Raw genomic sequence first — 26,731 nt, 5'->3', positions numbered from 1 at the left:
AATCCTTCAAAAATTCTAACCATCTCCTCTGTCTCATATTCAGCTCTTTCTGATCAAACAAATACTTCAAACTCTTATGGTCACTGAAAACTTCAAATCTTGACCCATACAAATAATGTCTCCACAACTTCAGAACAAATACCACAGCTGCCAACTCTAAATCATGTGTCGGATAGTTCCTCTCATGAACCCTTAGTTGTCTCGAAGCATAAGCTATAACCTGCTTATTCTGCATCAACACACCACCTAAACCCAACAATGAAGCATCACAGTAAACTTCAAATAATTCCGACGAACTCGGTAATATCAGAATAGGAGCAGTAGTTAACCTTCTCTTTAACTCTTGGAAACCTTCTTCACATTTTGAATCCCAAACAAACGCTTGCCCCTTTCTAGTCAACATTGTCAACGGTAACGCCAACTTGGAAAATCCTTCGATGAACTTCCTATAATAACCTGCAAGTCCAAGAAAACTCCTTATCTCAGAAACTGACTTCGGAGCTTCCCACTTAGATACCGCTTCTATCTTAGAAGAATCAACAGCAACACCATCTCTTGAAATCACATGACCAAGGAAACTAACCTCTTCTAACCAAAATTCACATTTTGAGAGTTTAGCGAATAACTTCTTTTCTCGTAGAACTTCCAACACCACTCTCAAATGCTCAGCATGTTCTTCTTCAGATTTCGAATACACCAAAATGTCATCAATAAACACCACAACAAACTGATCTAGATACGGATGAAAAATCCTATTCATATACTCCATAAATACTCCAGGCGCATTAGTCACTCCAAAAGGCATCACAGAATACTCATAATGTCCATACCTTGTTCTGAAAGCAGTCTTCTGAATATCTTCAGTCTTCACACGTATCTGATGATACCCAGACCTCAAGTCTATCTTGCTGAACACACTTGCACCAACCAACTGATCCATCAAATCATCAATCCTCGGTAAAGGATACCGATTCTTGATCGTCACTTTATTCAGTTGTCTGTAATCCACACACAACCTCATAGTACCTTCTTTCTTCTTAACCAACAACACTGGTGCACCCCACGGTGACACACTCGGACGAATAAATTTCTTATCCAGCAAATCTTCCAACTGACTCTTCAATTCAGCTAGCTCAACAGCAGACATACGGTACGGAGCCATCGATATCGGTCTAGTACCAGGTACCAAATCAATCGAGAACTCAACTTCACGTTCTGGTGGCAATTCATTCACTTCTTCCGGAAACACATCAGGAAAATCACACACTACAGCTAGATCGCCAATCACCAGTTTATCTTTAGCTTCCAAAGTCGCTAACAGCATAAACAACTCTGCCCCCTCTGCCACTTCCTCATTCACCTGCCTGGCTGATAGAAACAAACTCTTTCCTTCTTCAATCTCAGGAAATATCACTGTCTTATCAAAACAGTTGATAGAAACTAGGTTACACACCAACCAGTTCATGCCCAGAATAACGTCAATCTGCACTAATGGGAGACACACAAGATCTATCCCAAAGGCTCTACCAAAAATACTCAAAGGACAATTCAAACAAACAGAAGTAGTAGTCACTGAACCCTTCGCAGGAGTATCAATCACCATACTACCCAACATCTCAGATATCTCTAACTTAAGTTTCACAGCACAATCCAAGGATATAAAAGAATGAGTAGCACCTGTGTCAATAATAGCTACAAGAGGAAAGCCATCAATATAACACGTACCTCGGATCAAACGATCATCTGCAGAAGTCTCAGACCCCGATAAAGCAAAAACCTTGCCTCCTGACTGATTCTCTTTCTTTGGCTTTGGACACTGCGGACTGATATGACCCAACTCTCCACAGTTGAAGCAAGTCACAGTCTTCAACCGGCACTCTGCAGCCAAATGACCACCTTTTCCACACTTGAAACACTTCATCTCAGCACTGGTACACTCATGAACACGATGTCCAGCCCGACCACATCTGTAACACTTAACAGGAGCACTAGAATCTCCCCCACTAGGCCTCCTCATCCCACTCTGCTTCTGAAAACCTTTGCCAGCTGCATACGGTTTCCCACGATCAACCTGATTCTTACCCTTCCTATCAACCCTCTGCTGATAGCTCTCTGCTCTGGCTTTGGAATCCTGTTCAAAAATCCTGCAACAGTCAACCAAATCAGAAAACACCCTGATTCGCTGATATCCAATTGCCTGCTTGATCTCGGGACGCAACCCGTTCTCAAACTTCACACACTTCGAAAATTCTCCAGCAGCCTCACTATAAGGAGTATAGTACTTTGACAGCTCTGTGAACTTCGCAGCATACTCCGTAACAGACCTGTTACCCTGCTTCAATTCCAAGAATTCTATCTCTTTCTTTCCTCTGACATCCTCGGGAAAATACTTCCTCAGAAATCTCTCTCTGAACACAGCCCAAGAAATATCAGCATTTCCAGCAGTTTCCAACTCAGTGCGGGTAGCAACCCACCAATCATCAGCCTCCTCCGACAGCATATGTGTACCGAACCTGACCTTCTGGTTATCAGCACAATCAGTTACTCTGAAGATCCTCTCTATCTCCTTCAACCATTTCTGAGCACCATCTGGATCGTATGCTCCTTTGAACATTGGAGGATTGTTCTTCTGGAACTCACTCAGTTGACGAGCAGCTCCCATTCCCACAACATTCGGATTTCCTCCAAGTACTCCAGCTAGCATACCCAGAGCCTCAGCAATCGCAGCATCATCTCTACCTCTTCCAGCCATCTCTATTCTGAAAACCCAAACAACTAAACAATAAGTACTGATAGGGTTACACAACACCTATCCCGTACAGGGGAAACAGAATAACTACGACTCGACACGACCGACTATGCTCTGATACCACTAATGTAACACCCTTCTAAATACCCCAAAATATTTAATTAAAAATAATAACACATTAATCAGAGTAATTATGCCCCGAAGGGTGTCACACAATTATTTCACAACATTCATCAAAATAACCTGTCATGCTCATTTATTTAATCCAAATAAGGTTCTTTGCATAATTCGCAGCGGATACTAAAAATCAACATTTAAATCATGTACCACTTTACATGTAAAGTTGATCAACAACAAAATCAAACATATTCAAACATCCCATCCCGATGTTACATCTATCAGAGCATGACCCCTTAGGAGACTACTCTAGACTCCAAGCATTTACTTCTATTCACTCATAGCTGGTTACCTGAAAAATAGTGTAAGGGTGAGTTTCTCAATCAATATAACAAGCATTATACAACAACATGTAATGTTAAGTAAATAACGCCTCAAATCACCCTAACCAGACTACCCACTCCATAACGGCAGTATCAACGCAACCTCATACTCAACAATAACAAATAGCATATGTATATATCAAAACATGCTCAACACCAACAACACAACACAACGATTTACTCACTAATTCCTCACAATGGGAATTAGCTACAGCCCCACAGGCTATGCCATGCATTCATTATGCAATGAGACTCTACACATGCGGTACCGACTCTTCTTGAACATATAGTCCAAGCTCACCGATCCCTCGGGATGCGGCTACTGAGCTCACTAGTCCCACTCATTGAGATCTAATGACTCACTCACTAATTCCTCACCATGGGAATTAGCTACAGCCCCAAAGGCTAGACTATGCACGCTACTCATTTAGTATGCAAGCATCCACAACAATCCACAACTCACTAATTCCTCACAATGGGAATTAGCTACAGCCCCAAAGGCTAGACTATGCATGCTAATCACCTAGCAATGCAACAACAACAACAACTCAAGAATAGACATATGACAGTCTATTCACAGATGCATACATAACTGATACATTTACAGTATAATGCATACCAACCAACACACATTGTCAATACATTTATCACATAAGCATATCACAACATGCTACAAATCAAATACAGTATTAGCACACTCTACTAATAACTATACTACTCAAAACAACGGGAATTGATCCCTATTACATCATACCTCAGCTAAGTCTCACTACTCAGCCTAAACAGTCAAAAACTGCACGACAACAGCACAGGAAATCACAATCCTGCCCATACGCGTACTGCCCATGCCATACGCGTATTGCCCAAACCTGGCCAACTCCATACGCGTAATGCCTACTCTCTTACGCGTATTGCGCATTTCCTCGCCCAACTCATACGCGTACCACCTATCCCATACGCGTACGCTACGCGTAACAACTTCCCATTACGCGTACCAACAGAGACCAATTCACGTTCAAAATGCCATCTTTTCCACCCATACGCGTAAGGCTTCCCCCCATACGCGTACCAACATCTCATACGCGTATTGCCTAGTGCCATACGCGTATGACCAGAGGTCAGAATTCTCAGATCTGCAATGGTTTTTCCTGCTACGAGTTCTATTCGATCTCATCTTCCACAGTCCAAATTTACACAGAAATCACTCATATCATCTAACCCGAATCATTCCCTATTCGATTTCACAACTCCTGACATTATCACATACAATTCCTACGAATTTCTTTCGATTATCACCCAATTTCGTTCATCAATTATTTCCACAAATTCATCATAATCATCCAATTCAAAGGTAAATTAAAGGTCTATCACTACCCATGACATATTATCATACAATACCCGTTAATCGACGATAAACCCCCCTTACCTGAGTTAATCCGGCAAATTCTGCAGCTTCAAGCTTTTCCTCCCTTCAATCCCTTGTTCTCTGGTTCTCTTTTTGCCCTTTTCCACGTTCTGTCTCTTTTTCCTTTTCACGTGAAAACAATAACCTTTTTACCAAATGGGACCTTTTTACTGATTTTCCACTTTTATTCCAATTATAAAATAATAATCCAATAATAATAATCCCAATAATTATTATTCCAAAATAATAATATTAATCCAAACTTCCAATTATTCAATTAAATTAATAAATAAAATATTAATTTAAATTAAATAATTAGCTTATTTTAATTGGGGTGTTACACTCATCCAAGAATTTGAGACACTAAGTTACAATGAAGATAATTTTCAACCATGGTTCTCAAATGTCAAAACTCTTGGAAACAGTTTCAAAAAATGTTGTATCTAACAAATATATAAGATTCAAGAAATGGTATCAAAAATATGTTCAATACTTAACTCCGAAGATATAAAGGATGTTGATGATCTACAGGATAAATCAAATAAGAAGGATATCATCATGAATCTTAAAGAACTAATTCAATCACTCAAATAAGAAACTACAAAGAATCATCATCAGAAAAAATTGTACAAAGAATCTCCATCATCTGAATCATCATCAAAAGAATCAGATGAAGAAAATTGTGTCATCATATGAAGAATTTGTAGCATATTATGAAAGATCTAAGGCAACATAAGAAAAATATTCATCATCAGAATCATTAAAAGAGTTCTCAAAAGGATTGGAACCATCATCTAAAGGACCATTCAAAATATTACATAAAGTGTCTTTTAAGGAATAAATAAAAGAATAAGACGAATAGATAAATTGTTGTTTTAAAGCTATTTTTGAAGATGATAATGAGGTATCTACTTTATATTATAAGCAATTGGTTGATTTAAGTGTTAAACTCACCAAGAAAAATGACGAGCTTGAAAGAAATATCGTAGAATTCCATAATCAAGTTAAAGTTGTTGAAAGTGAAAGAGATAAGATTAATAATGAAATGAATGTGCTTAAAAGATAAACTTTAAAATAAAATAAAAAAGTTGTGAAACATGTGATTCATTAAGAAATGAATTTGCAAGGTTGGATGAAACCTTGAGTAAATTTAGTAAAAGGAGAAGAAAATTATGATATGATTTTATTAAATCAAAGAGTTTAATATGAAAAAGTAGGCTTAGGTTAACAACCTAATAATAATGTAAAATATTTTATAAGTATATGTCATGTGAAGAAGAAAATAAAACACTCTGTTTATAAAAGTAATTAATGTCATAAGCTTTGTCATCTCAGAATTTATAGTTTTTGAAATTTTAAGATGGTCTATGAGATACATCTCAAAAGAGAAAAGACATATTAAATCCACTAACGCTAAAGGGTCCAAAAAGATTTGGGTACATAAGGAAAAAATCTTGTTTATTTTTGCAATAATGCTTTATAGCATCCATAAATCATTGTCATATCAAAAGAAGTTGTATAAAGCACATATCCAAAGTCTTCCCAAAGGAAGATGATCTAATGTTAAAAGAATTCTAAAGGTGAGAAAAACACAAGAAAGAGAGTTTAATTGTGTTGATTATTTTCTTTCTTTTTAAAGCTCTTGTCAGATTCTAAACACAAAATATTGAATTTGAATAAGAGGTAAGAGGCAGGCAGCAGATAAGTAAAGCAAGAAAAAAAAGAGTAATCTAGTCAGCAGACACACAAATTTATCTTGGTTCCTCTCTCAAACCGAGAGTAATCTAATCCTTTTGTACTTACAAGACACACACACACACACACACACACACACACACACACACACACACACACACACACACACACACACACACACACACACACACACACACACACACACACACCACACACACACACACACACACACACACACACACACACACACACACACACACACACACACACACACGCACACACACACACACGCGCACACACACACACACACACACACACACACACACACACACACACACACACACACACACACACACACACACACACACACACACACACACACACACACACACACACACACACACACACACACACAAACACCATGGTTATTTATGTCAACCGTCGTGAAAGGAATTACATTTCATCACGATTTTTGAATACGATCATGGTGAAATTGTTTATCCATAGATAGGCGAATTAACTCTCGCTTATTGACAGTATCACCGTAACACTCACAACTAAACCCCAACACACATTTTCTCTACTCTTCTTTGCCATTAGCTTTCCTATTCTATAGTATATCCTCAATAGTGTTCTTCATACACAAAGGTTCTTCTTCGTCCTTATTCTCTCGTTTTCGTGTATGTTGTTGTAATGTTTCACATGATTTTCACATGGTTTTCTTCTTGTTCCCGTGTTTATGGGTTTTTGTTGTTGTATGTTATTTAGAAATAGTGTTTCTCTTCTTGTTCATATTTTAGATCCTTTTCTCAACATGAATAGTGGAAACAAACTTATCCACGAGATTTAGGCTTCAAAGGATCTAATTGATATGGTGGAGTTATGGTTGAACAAAACCAAGGAAGCTGAAGTTGTTAGGGATCGCATTAGTGTTGTTGAACCCTCTGGTGGAACATGCTATAAGAAGGTTCTTTTCAAGAATCTTAATTCTGAAAAGATAAAGAAGATATAGGCTATTATAAAGTAATTAATGAATTTGGATGCAACTGATTTTGAATAAGACGAAGACCTTAAGAACTATGATGAACTTGAGATTGAAGACCATGAGAACTGCATGAATTTAACTAGGCATGAAGATTGAAGACTTTGTGATGTTTCACATGATTTATTTTTAGTTGTTGTTACTATGTATGTTGATAAACTTTTGTTGGATTACAATTTAATGCTAGTATATTTTAGCATGCTATTTTTTCATGGTTTTTGTAGGATTATAATTGATCTGTGTTGCTTTGAAGAAAAGATACACGAGATGATGAAGTTGAAGTGAAATATGAAAACTTGTATGATAGACCTACAATGACACTCATTCAAATTCATCACACAAGTTTGCAGTTTTATCCTCCTTTTATTTTACAAGTTTGTCTTAAATTTCCAGGAACAATTAGTTATTAAGTTCTCTCAATATATGTTAATTAATTGATATTTTTGTTGATAAATATTGTCACTGAGTTTGTTATATCATATATGATTGCTTGTTTTACTACCCCCCCCCCCCTTGGACTTACATTCATTTAAATAGATTTTTGAGATGATAATCAGAAACATTGAATTATTCTTGAAAAACAACTTAGACGATACAATGTTTTTCAAATTATATGCATCTTTTAATTCATGGTCTCCTCTTTATCCCATAGAATTTGATTCAATGCCATAAATTCTTCAAAACAATGGTGCTAAATGGATGTAAGTCGGAGTCTTTCACACAAAATTTGATGTTTGTAAAATAAACTAGAAAAAAAAGGAAATCGAACTTTGTGTGAAAGACATAAATGACATCCATTCATTATCATTACTTTGAAGATTTTGAGATTGAATCAAATTATATTCATTAATGAGAAAATCATGAATTAGAAGATGCATGGAATTCGAAAAACATTGGACCGTTTGAGTTGTTTTTCAAGAATAATTTTATTTTTCTGATTGGTATCTCAAATATCTATGTGAATGGTTGTATATGGTTAACGAGGGCATGGAAAAACAACCAATCCCCTATTTTATAATAAACTCTTACACATACCATCATGGTTGGAATAAACAACCGTTGTGAAAAGTTAACTAAAGAATTAGTTATAGAATTCGAACCCAGGACCTTTAAATGATTTCACAATGGTTGGTTTCTTTAATCGTTGCTATAAGTAGTGTGCTGCCTAACATACCACCACGGTCGTTTGCCCGTTGTAGAAACCAACATACATAAAATCACATGCTATATAACAACAGACGTGAAACCGTTATTATATGTGTTTCACAATCGTCATTATTTGTGTTTTTTGTAGTAATGACACTTGATATACAGTTAGAGGTGTATACATAATACAACTCAAGAAGAACTCTTTGAGACTTAGGGATTTCTAGAGTATATGAAGGTAAGTGATACTAAGTTAAACTGATGCTTATGTTTTAACATAGTAACTGCTCTTTGAAAATCAATAGTTTGCTCTTCTATGTTCATCAAGTCTTCATCTCCTTAAATAGAGAAATGTCATTAAAGATCTAGCACAAGAGAGTCTTTGAGAAGCTTTAATAGAGATGTTGATATGTTTCTTCAAATGGTTAATATCGTTGAAAACTTGTTTGAAATTCCTTTGCTACAAGAAGAATTATCAATTATATCCCAGTTGAATCTATGAAGAAAAATCTTAGGTCTTCACGTGATCAGAAAAAGGCAAAGTAGGCTCAGGGTATGACAATAACCTATCACAATCACCTTGACCCTTGCGCTTTGACTAGCTCCAGGTTCTGATCAACAGAGGCAAAATTCTTCAAAGTTTGGTCTTCAGAGGCTGACTTCTTCAGACTCTGAACTTCAGATGTTGAATTCTTCAGAGTCTTGTCTTCAGTTTCTAATCCTATAGATTCTGGTCTTTAAGCTTCTCTTTAGATGTTCATTATCAGAACTAATACTTTAATTATTCCTAAAATTTTAGTTTATGGTCCTGCACACTTGAATAAATATTAATATATTCAATTGTTCTTTAAATATTGTGTTATCATCAAAACCTAAGGGATATGGTACAAACCAATTTTGTTCCAAAAATATATCCCTTTTTTATGATGACAAACATAGGTATTTAAGAACAATGGTTGTTAATTTAATTAACAAGTTGACTCCGGGTTCTGAGCATAAGGTGAGGTTTGTGAGCTCCTTCTAAGTTCTGTCTAGGTAAATTAAATTTAAACATTAAAACACAATTAAAAAATCTTTAGAATTCAAGCAAAAATAATAACCGTTAGATTCAGGTGCTTAAATACTTCTATATTTACTCTCCCTTTTGGCATCAACAAAAAATAAAGGAAATATAAAAGCACTGAAGAAAAATATTTAATTTAACCAAAGAAGAGAGACAGGAAGAGAAAACATGTTAACTAATAATTGAAAAGGAAAAATAAAAAGGGTTTGCTAAATCTTAAAGCCTAAGTTTTTTGCTTCAGAAGCTACAAGATAGCCTGAGATCAGAACCCATTTCATTTTGCCTAGCAATTATAGTCTTGAATTGAACATCCATATCTTCTTGCTTAACAACAACAAAAGCCAATTTCTCCTCCAAGTGGCCATGCTTCTGCCTAGAAGAAGTTACAGACTCAAAAGAGAAAGACTTTAGATTCAGCAGAACTGTATCCATAGAGGTTTTGAGAGTGTCCCATTTAGGTGCATATGATATAGGATCAAATGAAATGAGCCTCTCATCAACCAGATTCTGAACTCTATAAAAACTAAAAGTCATAAACTCTTCCATTTGGTATTTTATGTGAAGTGGGATGTTTATGGTTAGAGATGGGTGAGGTGTAGAGGAACAAGGTAGAGCTATTTTTCCATATTCTGACACAGAATCTGCTTCCCTAGAGGGTGAAAGGTGATGGTCATATGGTTGAGTTTGTTGGTCAAGGTGTGTTTTTGGTACTTCTTGGTCTTTTGTGGTTTCTGGTTAAGGTTGGTTTTAAGAGACTTGTTCAAGGTCATTTTGAGTTTTAATGTCAAGTTGAGATTGAACAAGATTTGATTGAGGTTCATGTATGGTCTGGGTTAGAATTTCTTGTTCAAGTTCAATTTGGATTTGTGGTTTTGGTATAAGTTGGTCTTAGATTACTTGTTCAGTTTCAGATGGAACCGGAATTTCAGACTAAACAAGGTTTGTTAGGTTAGGATCAATAGATGGGGTGGTTTCGAGAGGGATGGCTCAAAGAGTATGGCTTTGAAAGAACTTAAGTATGATTCATCAGAATTAGAACTTGAGCTTGAGCTTGAAGACTTAACACTAAACCTCAATGAGGAGTCCAAACATAATGTTTATGGGTTGTGGTTGTTCACAATCAGAGATACACGCTAGCTGGTTTTGTTCAGAAGGTAGCTCAACAGCTAGGTGACTTATCAAATTCTTTAAGGCAGATGCCCTAGGAATAATTTCTGATTCTGAGGTTGGTTTGAGAGAGGGCATGATATAACATAAATATATATTTTGGTCAAGTTTTGGTGATGATATGTGTTTTGATGAAGGTGTATGAGATTTAGGTGGTGTTAGAGTTGGTGATTTAGTCATAAAAGGTGAATTGGAAGCATTTAAGATATTTGAGATAAGATTCAGATGATTACCTGTGGAGACAATCTCTGCAGTATCTAAAGTAGGTTTCTCTTCTTCCTTAATAGTATCAAGATCCAAAGTAGAAGCTTATTCAGACACAACAGAAGTTCCAACTCCAGAAATACCCTCAGTCTCTTTCAACATTGCTTTTGCTTCCACTTCAACTTTTACATGCTTTAACAGAACTTCAACAATAAAAGGTTTTTTTATAGCCTGATTGAGCAAAACAGATGCTATCAATCTGGCCCCTTCTTTCATAACCTTGGTCCTCTTGATCAAAGGTTGTTCATCATCATCATCATCATCATCATCATCATTATCATCATTATCATCATCATCATCATCATCATCATCTTATTCTAGTAGCACCATCTTCCTCAGTTTCTTCTTCTTTACAGACACAACCGGATCAGAATTGGTTTCTTTCAGAGAAGTTTTAACAATGGCTTCACTCCTTGTCTTGGTAGACATTAAGACAGTTGTAGAGGCAACTACTTGAACCTTTTTCTGAACTTTTGTTTGATGTGCAACCTTCTTCTTAGGTGGCTTATGAACCACCTTTTCAGCCTCAAAAGCAACCTGCTTCTTTTTTCTTGAAGGCTTATACACACTACCATCAGGAGCCTCTAGAATCTCATCTATAGTCAGAATGACTCCAGCCTCTTCTCTAGCCATATTAATGTATTCCTGGATAACTTTAGGATTGTCCATGTTGGAGATGGATGGGAAGTCATCAATATATGCAGTCTTTAAATTCCTAATCCTAAGGCCAACAACAAGTTGAGCAACACGTCTCTTCTTGATAATATTCATATTCCCTAATACAACAACTGAGAAATATTCCAATATGTTTCCTCCATATCTTATGTTGAACCAAAACTCATCAGAGTCTCAATCATGTTACTATGATGAAACAATTTAGAAAGAAGCCTGCATAAGCAACATTCTTCTTATCATGTTTTGTGCTTTCCTTGATAGCTTCACACATATGGTTGAAGATGTATGCAAGAAGGTTGATCTTTTCCATGTTGACCAAAAACCATACGAATTATTTGTGATCCCGATAGATTTGATGAGTACTCCCTTATCTTGGAATCAAGCAACCAATCAAGATTATGAATAAAAACCTTTACTCAATCTCCATGTTCTTGACTTTTCCAAAATCATCAGTTTTAAGAAACAAACGTTGCTTGATCACTCTTGATTCTGGGTTATTGTCTTTAGTGTTCATAGCATATCATCCAATATTATCCGTATTCAGAAGCTTGGTAATGTGACTCTGAGTGATAGTCACATCTATCCCCATAACAACAGATCTTATCTCCATCTTTTTGAATTTCTTCAGATCCATCTTAGTCCTTGATTTCCCTTTGAGATTTATATTCTCAACAATCTTTTGATTCTCTTCAAGAACTACAACACCTTCATCATAAACTTTGGCCATAAATCATAAATCTTTAACCATGTAGGGAAAGGTTGGACCGTTGAGCATATCAAAGTAGTTTATCCAAGCTTGAGATTTAAAATAAGCTTTTAATGAATACCCATTAACCTTAAAAGACTTAAAGTTAACAATTTATTCAATGATCAACTTAAGATCCTCCTCTTTGAGCTTAAAAGTTTTGGGCTTGATTTGAAGATTCTTCCTAGAATCTATGACCATTTGAGCTTTATTTGAAGTAGATGCCATTGAAATGAAGTTTAGGGTTCTAAAGGGTTTAGACAAAAATGAGTGTTTTTTTAGAAAGTTTAAGAACGAAAATGTTGGTAGTGAAGAGATAGTGTGTGTGAAATACTGAAACATTTAAGTGCCTTGAGTGTAAAAAGGTTTTTGTTTTTAAATAAACAAAAGTTAATGAGAAATGGGCGCAAGACACAACATTCAAAACCAATTTTAACATTTAGATACATAAAGATCCTCTTAATAGTTGTTAAATGAGTCTCTCTAGATGTTGGAATCTTGCACACAGACAAACAATAAATAAAATGTTCGGTCTATAAGCGGTTAAATAAAGTAAAGAGCCTATCATACCTCTATACAACTTCTGGCAGAACTTCATGTTACTTTCCTCTTTTCTCAGATTACATGTTGGATGCATATGAGTTGTCATGATATTGCAATCATCTAGCATGAACTTATTAAAAAGCTCCTTAGTATATTTTGTCTAATGAACATAAACTTCATCCTTGTATTGATTGATTTGAATACTAAGGAAGAACTTCAACTCTCCCATCATACTCATCTTAAACTCAGCCTGCAATGACTTTGAAAATTCTTAGGAAAAGAAGGCATTAGTAGAACCAAAGATAATATCATCCCATATACTTGGACAATTAAAATGTCATTTTTAAGTGTCTTTATGAAGAGTGTGTAATGTCTACTTTCCCTTTATGAAAACTATTTTCTAACATAAAATTACTCAGTCTATCATACCAAGCTCTGGGAGCTTGTTTGAGTCCATATAGTGATTTCTTAAGTTTGAAAACATTATCCGGGTGGACTGAATCCTTAAACCCTGGTGGTTGTTTGACCTACACTTCTTCATAAATAAATCCATTTAAAATTGAACTATTAACATCCATTTGATATAAAATAATATTATGATTAATAACATAAGAGAGAAGTAACTTGATTTCCTATAAACTTGCAACTGATGCAAAAGCTTCATAGAAATCTACACCTTCTTGCTGACTATAACCTTGAGCTACAAGTATAACTTTATTTCTTACCATTTCTCCTTGCCCATTAAACTTATTTATGAATTTCCATTTTGTTCTAATAATGTTCTTCTGATAAGGTTTGGATACCAAATCCCATACATCATTTCTTTGGAACTAATTCAACTTTTCTTGCATTGCCACAATCCAGCTATCATTAGAAAGTCCTCTATCAACATAAATTGGTCAGTCATGGAGATTAGTCCAAACTTTGAATGCTTTTCTCTAAAAGCAAATTTAGTAGCCTTAAATTCAACCATCACTGAAAATTGTAGGAATTGGAGATCTGGAAATCCTAGAAAACAAAATCGAGATTACACTTGGATGAATCAGGATGCTTATGGATCCTTGTGCTTGATCGCGAACGCTTTCGTTATGGTGATCAGAGGAAGTCGCAAATTGAGAAGTTTGTCAGAGAACGTGAATTCATGAAAATCGTATGGATCAGAAGTTAATTCCCACATACGGCGCCACTGTTCCATTTGAGAACCAGAAATAATAGGATGAACGACGACGATGGAAGAAAGCAGCTTCTGACGCAGTGGAGCAGAAAAACTTGTAAAGTGATGGAAGAAAGCAACTTCTAACGCGGTGGAGCAGAAAAACATGTAAAGTTAGCACAATGCTCAATTCAGTACATGAGAAAGAATAGTGGAATGAAATTGAATTTGAAACTTATTACCTCAATTTGGTGCATAATATATATATATATATATATATATATATATATATATATATATATATATATATATATATATATATATATAAAATTACGAATTTACTATTTATTCGCCTTCATTTGTGAAGAATCGTTGGATGTATTTAAAAATTGATATATTTTGAGATCATAATGATGAAAATCTTCCTATATACTAAAAAGATATTGGAAGAAGTGAGACCTCTTGATGGTTGGCCATGGTAGATATAGTCGACCCAAAAAGATTCGAGATTGATCTGGTCGGTCCATAATGCATTTCAAATATTTTAAAAAATAAAATATACATTAAAATATCAAAATAATAATAAAATAATTAAAAGTATAAATTATGAATGGAATGTATTCGAGGACAAATTTGGGGTGATATTAGTGTCTCAATTGTTCGTTTCATACCCATCTTTTAAAATCGAAAAAGACCCAAATCTATATCCAAACTAAATCAAAACGATTTTTTCACAGTGTGGGTTCAAATAGGTATCACATATGTGGATGTGCGGGGTTTGTTGTAAATATTTATCCTTCACGTTACAGGATTAAATTTGAAGATTATGCTAAACTAAAAAGTGACTTAAACGTGTATTAACTATAACAAGTGTGGTATTTAATAAAGTAAAAAGTGATTAAAAAACAAACACTCTCTTCTCATTCACATGTTATGATCACTCTACTTTTCTAGATTCGAATTTGATTCCATCTCACACTTAGGTTAAACCTTCTTAGCCTCTAACTGCTTCCTCCATTTCAATCTCACCTTCTCAAATCAGGTACATCTTCTTCATTTTCTCCATAATTCACGCTTTCATTTTGTCATTTTCTTACCTTATTCATATCTCACCATTCAATTTGTTTTTACCTACGATTCATGCATTTTTTTTCATGCATTTCTGTTGAGTAGTTGTTGTGAGCAAGCATTTTACTTTTTTTGTGTTGCTGAAGATTTGATGAATTGCTTAGAATTTAGATCACATGAAATTGCTGTTTTGGATTATTCTATTCTGTTTGTACTTTGGAATTTGAATGAATTAAGAGAGGATCACCGTGTTTACTGTAAGATGAATCATTCCATTTTTAGTTCACATAATTGATTATGTTGATTTTGAATGAACTAATTATGTAATACTGAAACGTTTAAGTGCCTTGAGTGTAAAAAGATTTTTGTTTTAAAATAAGTAAAAGTTAATGACAAATGGGCGCAAGACACAACATTCAAAACCAATTTCAACATAACCAGAAGTTGTTACCCAAGAGCTAAACAACCACGTGTCAGAAAACCTTTCAGATTCGTAACATATAAGTGGACAATTGTTTAAAGTTTTTTCCACATATATGCTATCAGAGGCAACCAATCATATTTTGAGCATTAGAGGCTGAGTTGCTTCAGAGGTTACTATTCATCAAAAGCTAGTTCATAGCTTCTGATCATAGTAGCTTATGATAATCATCTGACTTTGATCCTTCATCCCGAAGCAAATACTAATCCTTAATAAAATGTATGTTCAAATTATTTTTAATAAAACCAAATATTTCAATAGTAAGAGACTTGGTAAATATATCAGCCCATCGATGATTAATATCAATGAACTATATATCTATCCCACCCTCATGAACATAATCTCTAATAAATTATATCTTATTTCTATGTGCTTGATTCTAGAATATTGAATATGATTCTTTGTCAAACAGATAACAACGGTATTATCACATAAAATAGGAATGCTGCTTCCACTTATTTGATAATCTTCCAACTGATATGTCATCTAGAGTAGTTGTGTGCAAAAGCTTACAGCCGAGATGTATTATTCTTATGTTATAGACAAAACAATCGTTGCTTGTCTTTTACTAGCCCATGATATAAGGTTTTCACTTATGAATTGACAGTTTTCACCAGTGAATTTTCTCTCAATTCTATCCCTAACATAGTCAGCATTACAAAATCCAACTAGCTTATAATTTAGGAATTTTTTGTAAAATAATTCTAGATTGGTTGTTCCCTTTAGATACCTAAAGATCCTCTTATCAGCTGTTAAGCGAGTCTCTCTAGATGTGACTGAAATCTTGCATACAGACAACCAATAAATGAAATGTTTGTTCTAGAAACGCTTAAATAAAATAAAGAGCCAATCATACCTCTATACAACTTCTGACAGAACTTCATGCTACTTTCCTCTTTTCTCAGGTTACAGGTTGGATGCATATGAGTTGTCATGATATTGCAATAATCTAGCATGAATTTCTTCAAAATCTCCTTAGTATATTTTTTCTAATGAACATAGACTTCATCCTTGTATTGATTAATTTGAATACTAAGGAAGAACTTCAACTCTCCCATGATACTCATCTCAAACTCAACCTGCAATGACTTTGAAAATTCTTGGCAAAGGAAGACATTAGTAGAACCAGATATAATATCATCCACATATACTTGGACAATTAAGATGTCATTTTTCAGTATCTTTCTGAAGAGTGTAATGTCTACTTTTCCTTTCTGAAAACCATTTTCTAACATAAAATTATTTAGTCTCTCATACCAAGCTCTAAGAGCTTGTTTGAGTCCATAGAGTGATTTCTTAAGTTTGAAAATATTATCTGGATGAACTGAATCGTTAAATCCAGGTGGTTGTTTGGCATACACTTCTTCATAAATAACTCCATTTAAAAATGCACTATTAACATCCATTTGGTATAAAATAATATTATGGTTAATAACATAAGAGAGAAGTAACCTGATTGCCTCTAACCTTGTAACCGATGCAAAAGTTTCAGAGAAATCTACACCTTCTTGCTGACTATAGCCTTGAGCTACAAGTCTAACTTTATTTCTTACCATTTCTCCTTGCTCATTAAACTTGTTTTTGAATACCCATTTTGTTCCAATAATATTATTCTGATAAGGTTTGGATACCAGATCCGAGACATCATTCCTTTAGAGCTAACTCAACTCTTCTTGCATTGCCACAATCCAACTATCATTAGAAAGTGCTCCATCAATATAAGTAGGTCCAGCCATGGAGATTAGTTCTAACATTGAATGTTCTTCTTTGAAAGCAAATCTAGTAGCTTTAAATCCAACTATCACTGAAAATTATAGGAACCGGAGATTTGGAAATCCTAGAAAACAAATTCGAGATTACACTTGGATGAATCGAGATGCTTATGGATCCTTGCGCTTGATCGCGAATGCTTTCGTTCTGGTGATCAGAGGAAGTCGCGAATTAAGAAGTTGGAGAGAGAACGTGAATTCATGAAAATCGTAGGGATCGGAAGTTAATTCCCACAAACGGTGCCACTGTTCCATTCGATAACCAGAAATGATAGGATGAACGACGACGATAGAAGAAAACAGCTTCTGACACGGTGAAGCAGAAAAACCTATAAGGTGATGGAAGAAAACAACTTCTGACACGGTGGGGCAGAAAAACCTGTAAAGTTAACACAACACTCAGTTCAATTTGGCGCATAATATATATATATATATATATATATATATATATATATATATATATATATATATATATATATATATATATATATATATATATATATATATATATATATATATATATATATATGAAAATAACGAATTTACTATTTATTCGCCTTCATTTGTGAAGAGTTGTTGGATGTATTTAAAAATTGATATCTTTTGAGATCATAATGATGAAAACTTTCATATATTAATATTGAAAGAAGCGAGATATCTCGATGATTGGTCATGATAGATATAATCGACTCAAGAAGATTCAAGGTTGATCTAATCGGTCAATAACATATTTAAGATATTTTAAATATAAACTAAAATATTATAATAAAATAAAATAATTAATAGTATAAATTATCAAAATAAAATATTTCTAAATTATGAATGGAATGTATTCGAGGATTTGGGATGATATTAGTATTTCAATTGCTGGTTTCATACCCATCTTTTAAAATAAAAAAGACCCATATCTGTATTGCATATGTGGATGTAAAGATTAATCCTTCACATTACATGATTAGATGTAAAGATTATGCTAAACTAAAAAGTGACTTAAACGTGTATTAACTATAACAAGTGTGGTATTTAATAAAGTAAAAAGTGATTAAAAAACGAACACTCTCTTCTCATTCACATGTTACGATCACTCTACTTTTCTAGATTCGAATTTGATTCCATCTCACACTTAGGTTAAACCTTCTCAGCCTCTAACTGCTTCCGCCATTTCAATCTCACCTTCTCAAATCAGGTACATCTTCTTCATTTTCGCCATAATTCACGCTTTCATTTCGTCTTTTTCTTACCTTATTTATATCTCACAGTTCAATTTGTCTTTACCTACGATTCATGGATTTTTTTCATGCATTTCTGTTGAGTAGTTGCTGTGAGCAAGCATTTTACTTCTTTTTTTGTGTTGCTGAAGATTTGATGAATTGCTTAGAATTTAGATCACATGAAATTGCTGTTCTGGATTACTCTATTCTGTTTGTACTTTGGAATTTGAATGAATTAAGAGAGGATCACTGTGTTTACTGTAAGATGAATCATTCCATTTTTAGTTCACATAGTTGATTATGTTGATTTTGAGTGAATTGATTATGTAAAACTGATTTTGGTTAAATGTGAGTTGAAAGTAAAGTGATTTATTTTTCGATAACTTTATGCAAAATTCAATGTAAAAATCACGTTTAAACTCAAAAACTATAAATTTTAGCTTCAAGTAGAATCAGTTATGGAGGCAGAATCAATTATACTTAAGAAGAACCGAACGCCTCAAAATCATTCCAAAATCAATTCTACACTTCTAAAGTTGCTTTGGCTTTTCCAAAACCTAAACCAAACATACGCTGATCGATTTGGATGAGCAGCTTAAGTAAGCATATATATAGTAGAAGTGTTTATAATATATAAGTGCTTATGTATAAGTTTTTCTATAATACAAGATAAAGTATAACTTAATTGTTTTCCTATAAGCTATATGTTGTTTTCATATGCTGTCCCAAGAGCTTATGGAAATAAGCTGAAAACAGAGCTCATAAGCTTTTTCCAGAGGCTTGCCCAAACAGTCTCACAATTGCTTATATCAGGAGATAAATTCAAATAAAACCAACCAAGAAAGGCTGTAATTCTTATGTTAATTTGTCTTGCCAGTGCATTTCTTTTAGCTATCAGTTACAATTTTTTTGTTCAGTCAGTGAATACAACATATGTACTTGACTGTCTATTTATAGACAGAATCACTGTATTTCTAATAATTTAATAATTGATGATCTGCAATGTATTTTCCTGCTTTATAGTTTTCTTTTTCTGTGTGTTATGTACACGTGTTTGTTGTTGTTATTATTCTGTTAGTTCCTATAGTTTTTTGGTCAATTTATTCTTCAAATTTCAGTATGTTGTGCTAAGGTTAAACATGAACTTGAAGTATATTGCGTAGTTTTGCAGAATGTATATCGGGCCTCATGGGGTTACAGCTCTGCATCGACATAAATATAGTGGCGTAGATCATTCCTATGTGGCCAAATATGTACTACAGCCCTTTTGGTGTTGGTTTGTTAATTTGTTTCCCCTATGGATGCCGTAAGTACTTCTTTCATTTCACACTAAGGTTGCTTTTTTTTTTTGTTATAAACTTATAACTTAGTTATTTTATAACTTCATAATAATTAAAAAATCTCCTCAGTTCAAGGATGATAAATCATATTATGAAATTTGTACGTGAAAATTTAGCTTTGTTATTCTATGGAATTTTTCTTGTTTTTATACATATCAATGATAATGTATTAATATATTATCATTGATATGTATCTTCATCTTAATACTATCATCACCGGTTATTTGAATGAACAACACAAAGTTAGGCATAGCCTTAAGGTATATAGAGTTTTGGAGGGAATGAAAAGAGGTAAAGTTTCTCATTCTGAATCAAGAGTTATATGAAGTTTATAAAAGTGATCAACGATTAGAACATATAGTTTTAGGATAAATGCCATTTTTCCTTAAATTCTAAAACTATAAGTAGACGCTTTGCGTTTACTGACTTTTACCACACGAAAACTCATTCATGGGGGCATCACCATCATTTATTCTTCTGTAGACATTTGGGTTTAATTATTCTACGATTTTAGTTTTAATTTTTTCATTCACTAACTTCTACATTTTTTGTTTTCTTTTTCCTCATCACTTGGCATTTTGGCATTCTGCAACATTTTGCAGACCAAACTTGGTAAACCACTGCTTCCATTTTTTTTTAGTATCATTTGTAATTGTTACTCTTATTATATAACATATAATCTTGGCACTGATTTTTTTAAAATTGTTTGGTTGCAGATAACTCTGACAGGATTTATGTTCTTACTAATATCTGTGTTGCTTGGCTATGTGAGTCCATTAATCTTTTTGCTTCATAAAGTTGAAATCATATAATAGGGATAATTTTGCAATGTCTCAACAATTTCATTTTGCCAATTCATATATAATAAAATTTGCAATTTGTACAAACAAATATATAAGGTATCTTTAAGATTGCTGTTGATTTCACGCTTTATTGAGTTTTTCTTTTTTGTAAGTGTTTCTTACACAGTCATCGAAGGAAATTTGGATGTAGTTTGAATGGTTGTGTTGAAAGTGAATTTCTTATCCACCACACTGAAATTTCATTATTTTTCCAGGTATACTCACCTCAATTGGACTCAGCTCCTCCAAGATGGGTTCATGTAGCACACGGGATACTTCTGTTTTTGTACCAGGTTGGTTAACTTCTCATATCGTGGTGCTTGCTCACTTAGTCTCAATCTTCTGTTGGACTGAGTATATGATGCCTAAGTTTCCATTGATTTCCGTAATTAATTTGGTTATTGTTTTCATTATACGTGTGTTTATTTTTCGACAAGGGCTTATATAAGTGTATTTATATATATGTTTATGTCTGTATTTACTTGTTAGACATTTGATGCTGTTGATGGGAAGCAAGCTAGACGAACCAATTCTTCAAGCCCATTGGGGGAGCTGTTTGATCATGGTTATTTTCCTCATCATTTTTTTCATTGTATTGTTTTTCATCATGTATACACCTTTATGTTATTAATGAAGATATTTTCAATTGCATTGCAGGGTGTGATGCACTTGCTTGTGCAGTATGTCTCTCTTAGCTTTGGTTATTGTTTTCAAACCATTAAAAGAAAATAAAGTCAATCATCTATAAGAACTAATTTTCAGCTTGAAGCACTTGCTTTTGGGAGCACAGCCATGTGTGGAAGAAGTACTTTCTGGTGGTGGTTAATATCTGCAATTACATTTTTTGGAGCAACCTGGGAGTAGTAAGTTATTTTGATCAATTTATATTCAGTAGTCAATATGTTACATTGCATCGTATTTTTTTAAACAATACTACCTCCATCCCTAATCATAAGACCTAATTGGCTAAATCACAGAAATTTTAAAGTTAGTAGTAATATTAAATTTTTGACAATTACTATTGTTTTACAAATTTACCCTTAAGAAGATATAATTAGTTTATATTTTCATTATAGTATTTATTATAGATTGTAGAAAAAAGATGTAACATAGTTACGAATATATTGGTAAAGAAATAATTTATGCAGTAGAGAGTTTGAAAGAGGTTCTATAAGAAGGGATGTGGAAAAATATCAAGAGGGTTGTATATTTAGGCTCAGAGGTAGTATTATTTAAGCTTTTATTAAAAAGTCATACAGCATTATACACTGCAGTCTGTGGAGCATATTGTTTTTCTTATGAATGTTTTGGATGCAGCTATTTCATCAATACACTTATACTGCCTGTTGTAAACGGACCTACTGAGGGTCTTATGCTAATATACCTTGCTCACTTTTTCACTGCTATCGTGGGTATGCCTTTCTTTGAGCTTTGTTTTTTAAGATTATAAATGCTTAAAACTCAATCATATTACAATTGTTATTATTTTTCTACAGGTGCTGAGTGGTGGGCTCAACAATTTGGAAAGTCTTTGCCTTTTTTGAACTGGTTGCCTTTTATTGCGGGTAAGGCTGTGTCTTTATATGGCGTTCTTTAAATATTTGAGACAATGGTCTTCTTTCTATACTTGGGATAATGGGTTAAATATCTCTATTTTTTAATGCTATTTGCGATAACTATTATACTTGTACCCCAGTTTCATGTATATACCCCCTAATAAGAATTTTTATATGGAGACTAATATTTGTTCATTTAACAGTTTACTATGTAAGAAATATTAGATCTATCGGCCCATGTTCTCATTTTCAATCCAACTCTTAATTTTGCTTGTTCACTGTCCTTGCTAGTTCAGATGCTTGCTTATCTTGTACGAGCTTGGGATCTGCGTGATTTAAAAAATGCAATTTTGTTTTACTCTAATAAAGTGAAGGCTGTGTAGTTTGGACGATGAAATAAATAAGTGGGGTGTGTTCGATATGTTTTCCAGAATGAGCTCGGCTACACAGGCTTATGGTGACATGGTAGACTGAAATTTGAAAAATGATTGTGGGTCTATTTATTGTTAGCCTCATTGCTGTGTAGTTTCTTTCTTGATATATTATTACTTGATTTTGATTTTATTCTTGATTTCAGATGTCCCAACATACAGTGCTGCTTTGGGTTTGATGGTAGTTTTTGGTGTTATCCCAACTGTCATATTCAAGTATGTATTAGTTTAAACCATTGAACTTTAATGTATACTAGTATGCACAGTATGCTGTTAGTCATTGGCATAAATTTCTGAATTCTTTTCTAAGTCTTTAATCCAAAATAAATTCTTTCAGGTTGACTTTTTATTATGTTACTAGTTACACTATTAGCATTAATGGGCTAAAATTGTAGATTCAAGTTGTTAAAGTCTGAAATGTCATATATCTTTATTATATTTAAGAGTACCTTAGATGTTCATGTAGGATTTTTTCCTGATTTTGTTAGATTTCTTGATCTCTCTCCATAATTGATTAGGATTTGAAGTCTAGTACTAGTATCACCTCATAATATATCATAACAATGTAATGTCCTATTTTTTTGAGCATATAATCTATTCATTCATTTTCTCCTTCCTTACCTAAAACATATAATTTTCCACTCAGTATCAGATTGATAAATTCTTTGGGACCTATCCCATACTCACTCCACTACTGAGTTCCCTATGTACTCTAATATTTTGAATATTTTATTTCCACAAGCTTTCTTTCCCATGACTGCTTCGCCATGTTTTGGCCATGAGAAATTCCAACCATCAAAATGCTAGATTTTTCCTCAATTTCACTTCTCCCTTTCTCTTCTGGAACTGTGGATGTTTGATCTACCCTTCTTTGCACATCTTTTCAACTAACTAACCACACCATCCCCAGATTCTTTGATGGTAGAAGTAGTGCCGTCATTGTAACTCTCACCTGCTACCTCTGCTCATCAGGTTATTTTCAACTTTTTCTGACATGTTAGGATGTGTAGTTTTTTTTTATGTTTCAACCTTCGAAATGTAGTTTGGAGCTTGATGTGCTTGATTGTTTGAATGAATTTTTTTTCTAGTTATACTTTGTATCACATATTACATATATCAATTTGATATGCTATTTCTTTGAGCTTCTGTTCTCTCATTCTCTCTTTTACTATTACCTAAACCGTATAATTTGAATGCAGGTATAGGATTAAGACATTCTTCATTCTTATCTTTTATATTCTTTTAGTGATATTTTTTGGATGTCTAGAATTCTATTTCTTAAATCATTCATGTAAGCAACAAAGAGTGTACAACATTTTAAGAGCAAATTGATCCTTGTGTTTCTATATATTGTGTTCTGAGTTATTTGATGAAGAGGTTTTTCCAAATGTTAACATTATCTTTTGCTTCAATGCAGTGTTCGTAATGTTCATAAGGTTGTGAAGGCTAAAAATAGAAGTATGCTCCTTGCATTGGCAATGGTAACATCTATTCTTAATGTAATTCTTCTCCTGTAATCTGGTTTTCTTTTTTGACGTGTGCTTTTTTTTTGGGCAGCTTTACCCATTTGTTGTCCTTGTTGGTGGAGTGCTTGTATGGTATACTTCAGTTCAAGATGCATCGTTTTTTCCAGTTTGTTTGGAAGATATGCACATTTCGTTTTTAATATATTTTTTGTATAAATAAGCTTGAGTGGTTTTGGTGCAGGGATTATTTGTCACCTTCTGACATCATAGCTAGTTATCCACATTTAGTTGTTATGGGAACAGGACTTGCTTTTGGATATCTCGTGGTAAGATATCCGCAACATAAATCTGAAAAAAATATTGTTTAAGGCATCATTTTTCTTCTCTGGTTTTTATAGTTAACTGCCTTTTTTATGTCATTATCTATCTTTTGTAGCTGTCTTAGCTAGTTACTGTTCATTAGTGTCAATTTTCTTTGGTTCTTTGGAAAGTGTATAGATTTAAACAGGGTCAGATTAATTAATTTATTTTGTCTTTGATATCCATTAAATTATTCTTTTCATGTTTTTGAGCAAATCATAGATCCTCTTTCAGTTAGATTTAGAGCATTGTTGCTATAGAGATATATTGCTATTCATTCAACAATATGGCCATGACAATTTTACATGTTGCTAACACATAATTTGAAATAGGAGTTCTTTCCTTGCTTCTATTCTTGTATTAGGTTTATGTTCCCCTTACCCTTTTTTTTTGTACGTATACTTCTAAAATTATGTATCTTGCATTTAGCTTCCTTTTGCAAACAATTTAACTTCTGTGTTATAAACTCGTCTGAGGAAAGCTTAATTTTGCAGGGAAGGATGATTTTGGCTCACTTCTGTGAAGAACCAAAGGGCTTAAAAACTGGAATGTGCCTGGTATTAAGCTGTTTTATTTGGATATTACTTTCTCAATCTTTTTAAGATGCCTTTTTTTTTCTTTCCATATTGGTAAAGTCTAGCTTTAAATTTAATTATGCTTTCGTTTGATCTATGATTTTGACCCCACCTAGTGAGAAAAAGCTTTGTTATTGTTGTTTTCATATCAGAATCTAATGCTGAAATGTATCTTTCATTATATAATAATAGTCATATTATTATTTAGACATGCACCGTTCATAACGAGTCCATTGATGAGTGACAACGAAAATGTTAGCTCGATGAAAACATTTCGGTTGATCTTATCATCCGATTTCATTCAAGTGATCAATTGTTGAAGTTTATTACTCAAAGATAATTGATGCAAGTGTTATTTATCTTTTACAGTCCCTCGTGTATCTCCCGTTCGCCATTGCTAATGCGCTCGCATCAAGGCTAAACGACGGGTACACACTTTGATTTTACCTTCTAAATTACGTTGATAGATGTGGTTTATGTTGATTTATGACCATCACGTATTTACATTTTTGGCAGGGTTCCGTTAGTTAATGAGAGACTAGTTGTTCTTGGTTACTGTGCTTTTACAGGTAAAACTACTTTTCTTTTCTATAAAAAACAGTAATATAATCAAGTGATTGAACTGAAGTGGTTAATGAACTATAGTCAAAGACAAATTGTTCGCAAAAATCTGATATAATTAAAAAAATATAGTAGTATCTGAATGACCGAGTTTTAAATAAAAGCTTAATTTCTCTTGTTTGATACTCTGTTTCTGCAAACACAGGATCACTATACATGCATTTCGCAACATCTGTCATTCGTGAAATTACAGACGCACTCGGAATATACTGCTTCAGGTATATATTACTAGCATTAGATTATTTATTTTATTGAGAACAACGTGTTGATTATAAGTGTCTTGGTTTTTGTTTGATTGCAGGATAACTAGGAAAGAAGCTTGAAATTACCGAAGATTTCTTTCTTTTTCTTACAGGAGTTGTGTCCATTTCTAAGGCTGTAAACTAACATTTTCATTAAACATGTGTGTTTGTTTCAAGTAATCTAGTTGTACTCTTGAGAATATATGAATAGGGAATGTGTATTTCTATGCTACTAGGTTGTAAAATTTTATTCAAAAGTGCAGAAGAATCCTAAGAAATAACTTTTGTATTCTCATGATATCATTTCGTAAGTATGGGATTGAAAATAACAATGATTCCCATGAAGTGGGGGCTCAAATTTATGTGCAATATTTTTTTGTCATTCTATTCTATTGTATTCCTTCTCCTTTCTTCCTTTTTTTTTCCTGAGCAATTTTATTATTTTTAGTGATGGTTTTGAAGTCTTTGGTTGATTTGGCATAACAACAATGACAAGGATTCAGTTGTAAAGTTGATTAGATGGAGTAACCAAACATATAGACATATCCATTCATCATCAACAAATTTTCTATGGTTTTCTGCCACTCTAGTTTTCATATAAACATACAATTTGTTTTTGCCT

The 26,731-nt window shown here is 33.7% G+C and overlaps 1 protein-coding gene across 1 annotated transcript; it reads left to right on the top strand.

Annotated features, from left to right (window-relative positions):
* Positions 1-18,448: 18,448 nt before the first annotated feature.
* LOC127086074 (choline/ethanolaminephosphotransferase 1) lies at positions 18,449-26,491 on the top strand. Its single transcript, XM_051026762.1, has 19 exons — positions 18,449-18,651; positions 19,840-19,982; positions 20,619-20,628; positions 20,733-20,783; positions 21,074-21,151; positions 21,348-21,423; positions 21,516-21,538; positions 21,621-21,721; positions 22,176-22,270; positions 22,355-22,423; positions 22,992-23,061; positions 24,263-24,326; positions 24,403-24,443; positions 24,553-24,637; positions 25,166-25,228; positions 25,616-25,674; positions 25,763-25,815; positions 26,013-26,085; positions 26,169-26,491. Exons 2-19 carry the CDS (start codon positions 19,849-19,851, stop codon positions 26,188-26,190), a joined length of 1,167 nt encoding a protein of 388 aa, XP_050882719.1. The 5' UTR covers positions 18,449-18,651; positions 19,840-19,848; the 3' UTR covers positions 26,191-26,491.
* The last annotated feature ends 240 nt before the right edge of the window (positions 26,492-26,731 follow it).

Source organism: Lathyrus oleraceus, chromosome 5, assembly GCF_024323335.1.
Source record: "Lathyrus oleraceus cultivar Zhongwan6 chromosome 5, CAAS_Psat_ZW6_1.0, whole genome shotgun sequence".
In the NCBI taxonomy this organism is placed as follows: domain Eukaryota; kingdom Viridiplantae; phylum Streptophyta; class Magnoliopsida; order Fabales; family Fabaceae; genus Lathyrus; species Lathyrus oleraceus.
Note: the sequence above shows the minus strand (reverse complement) of the source record. Positions and strands in the feature narration are given on the sequence as shown.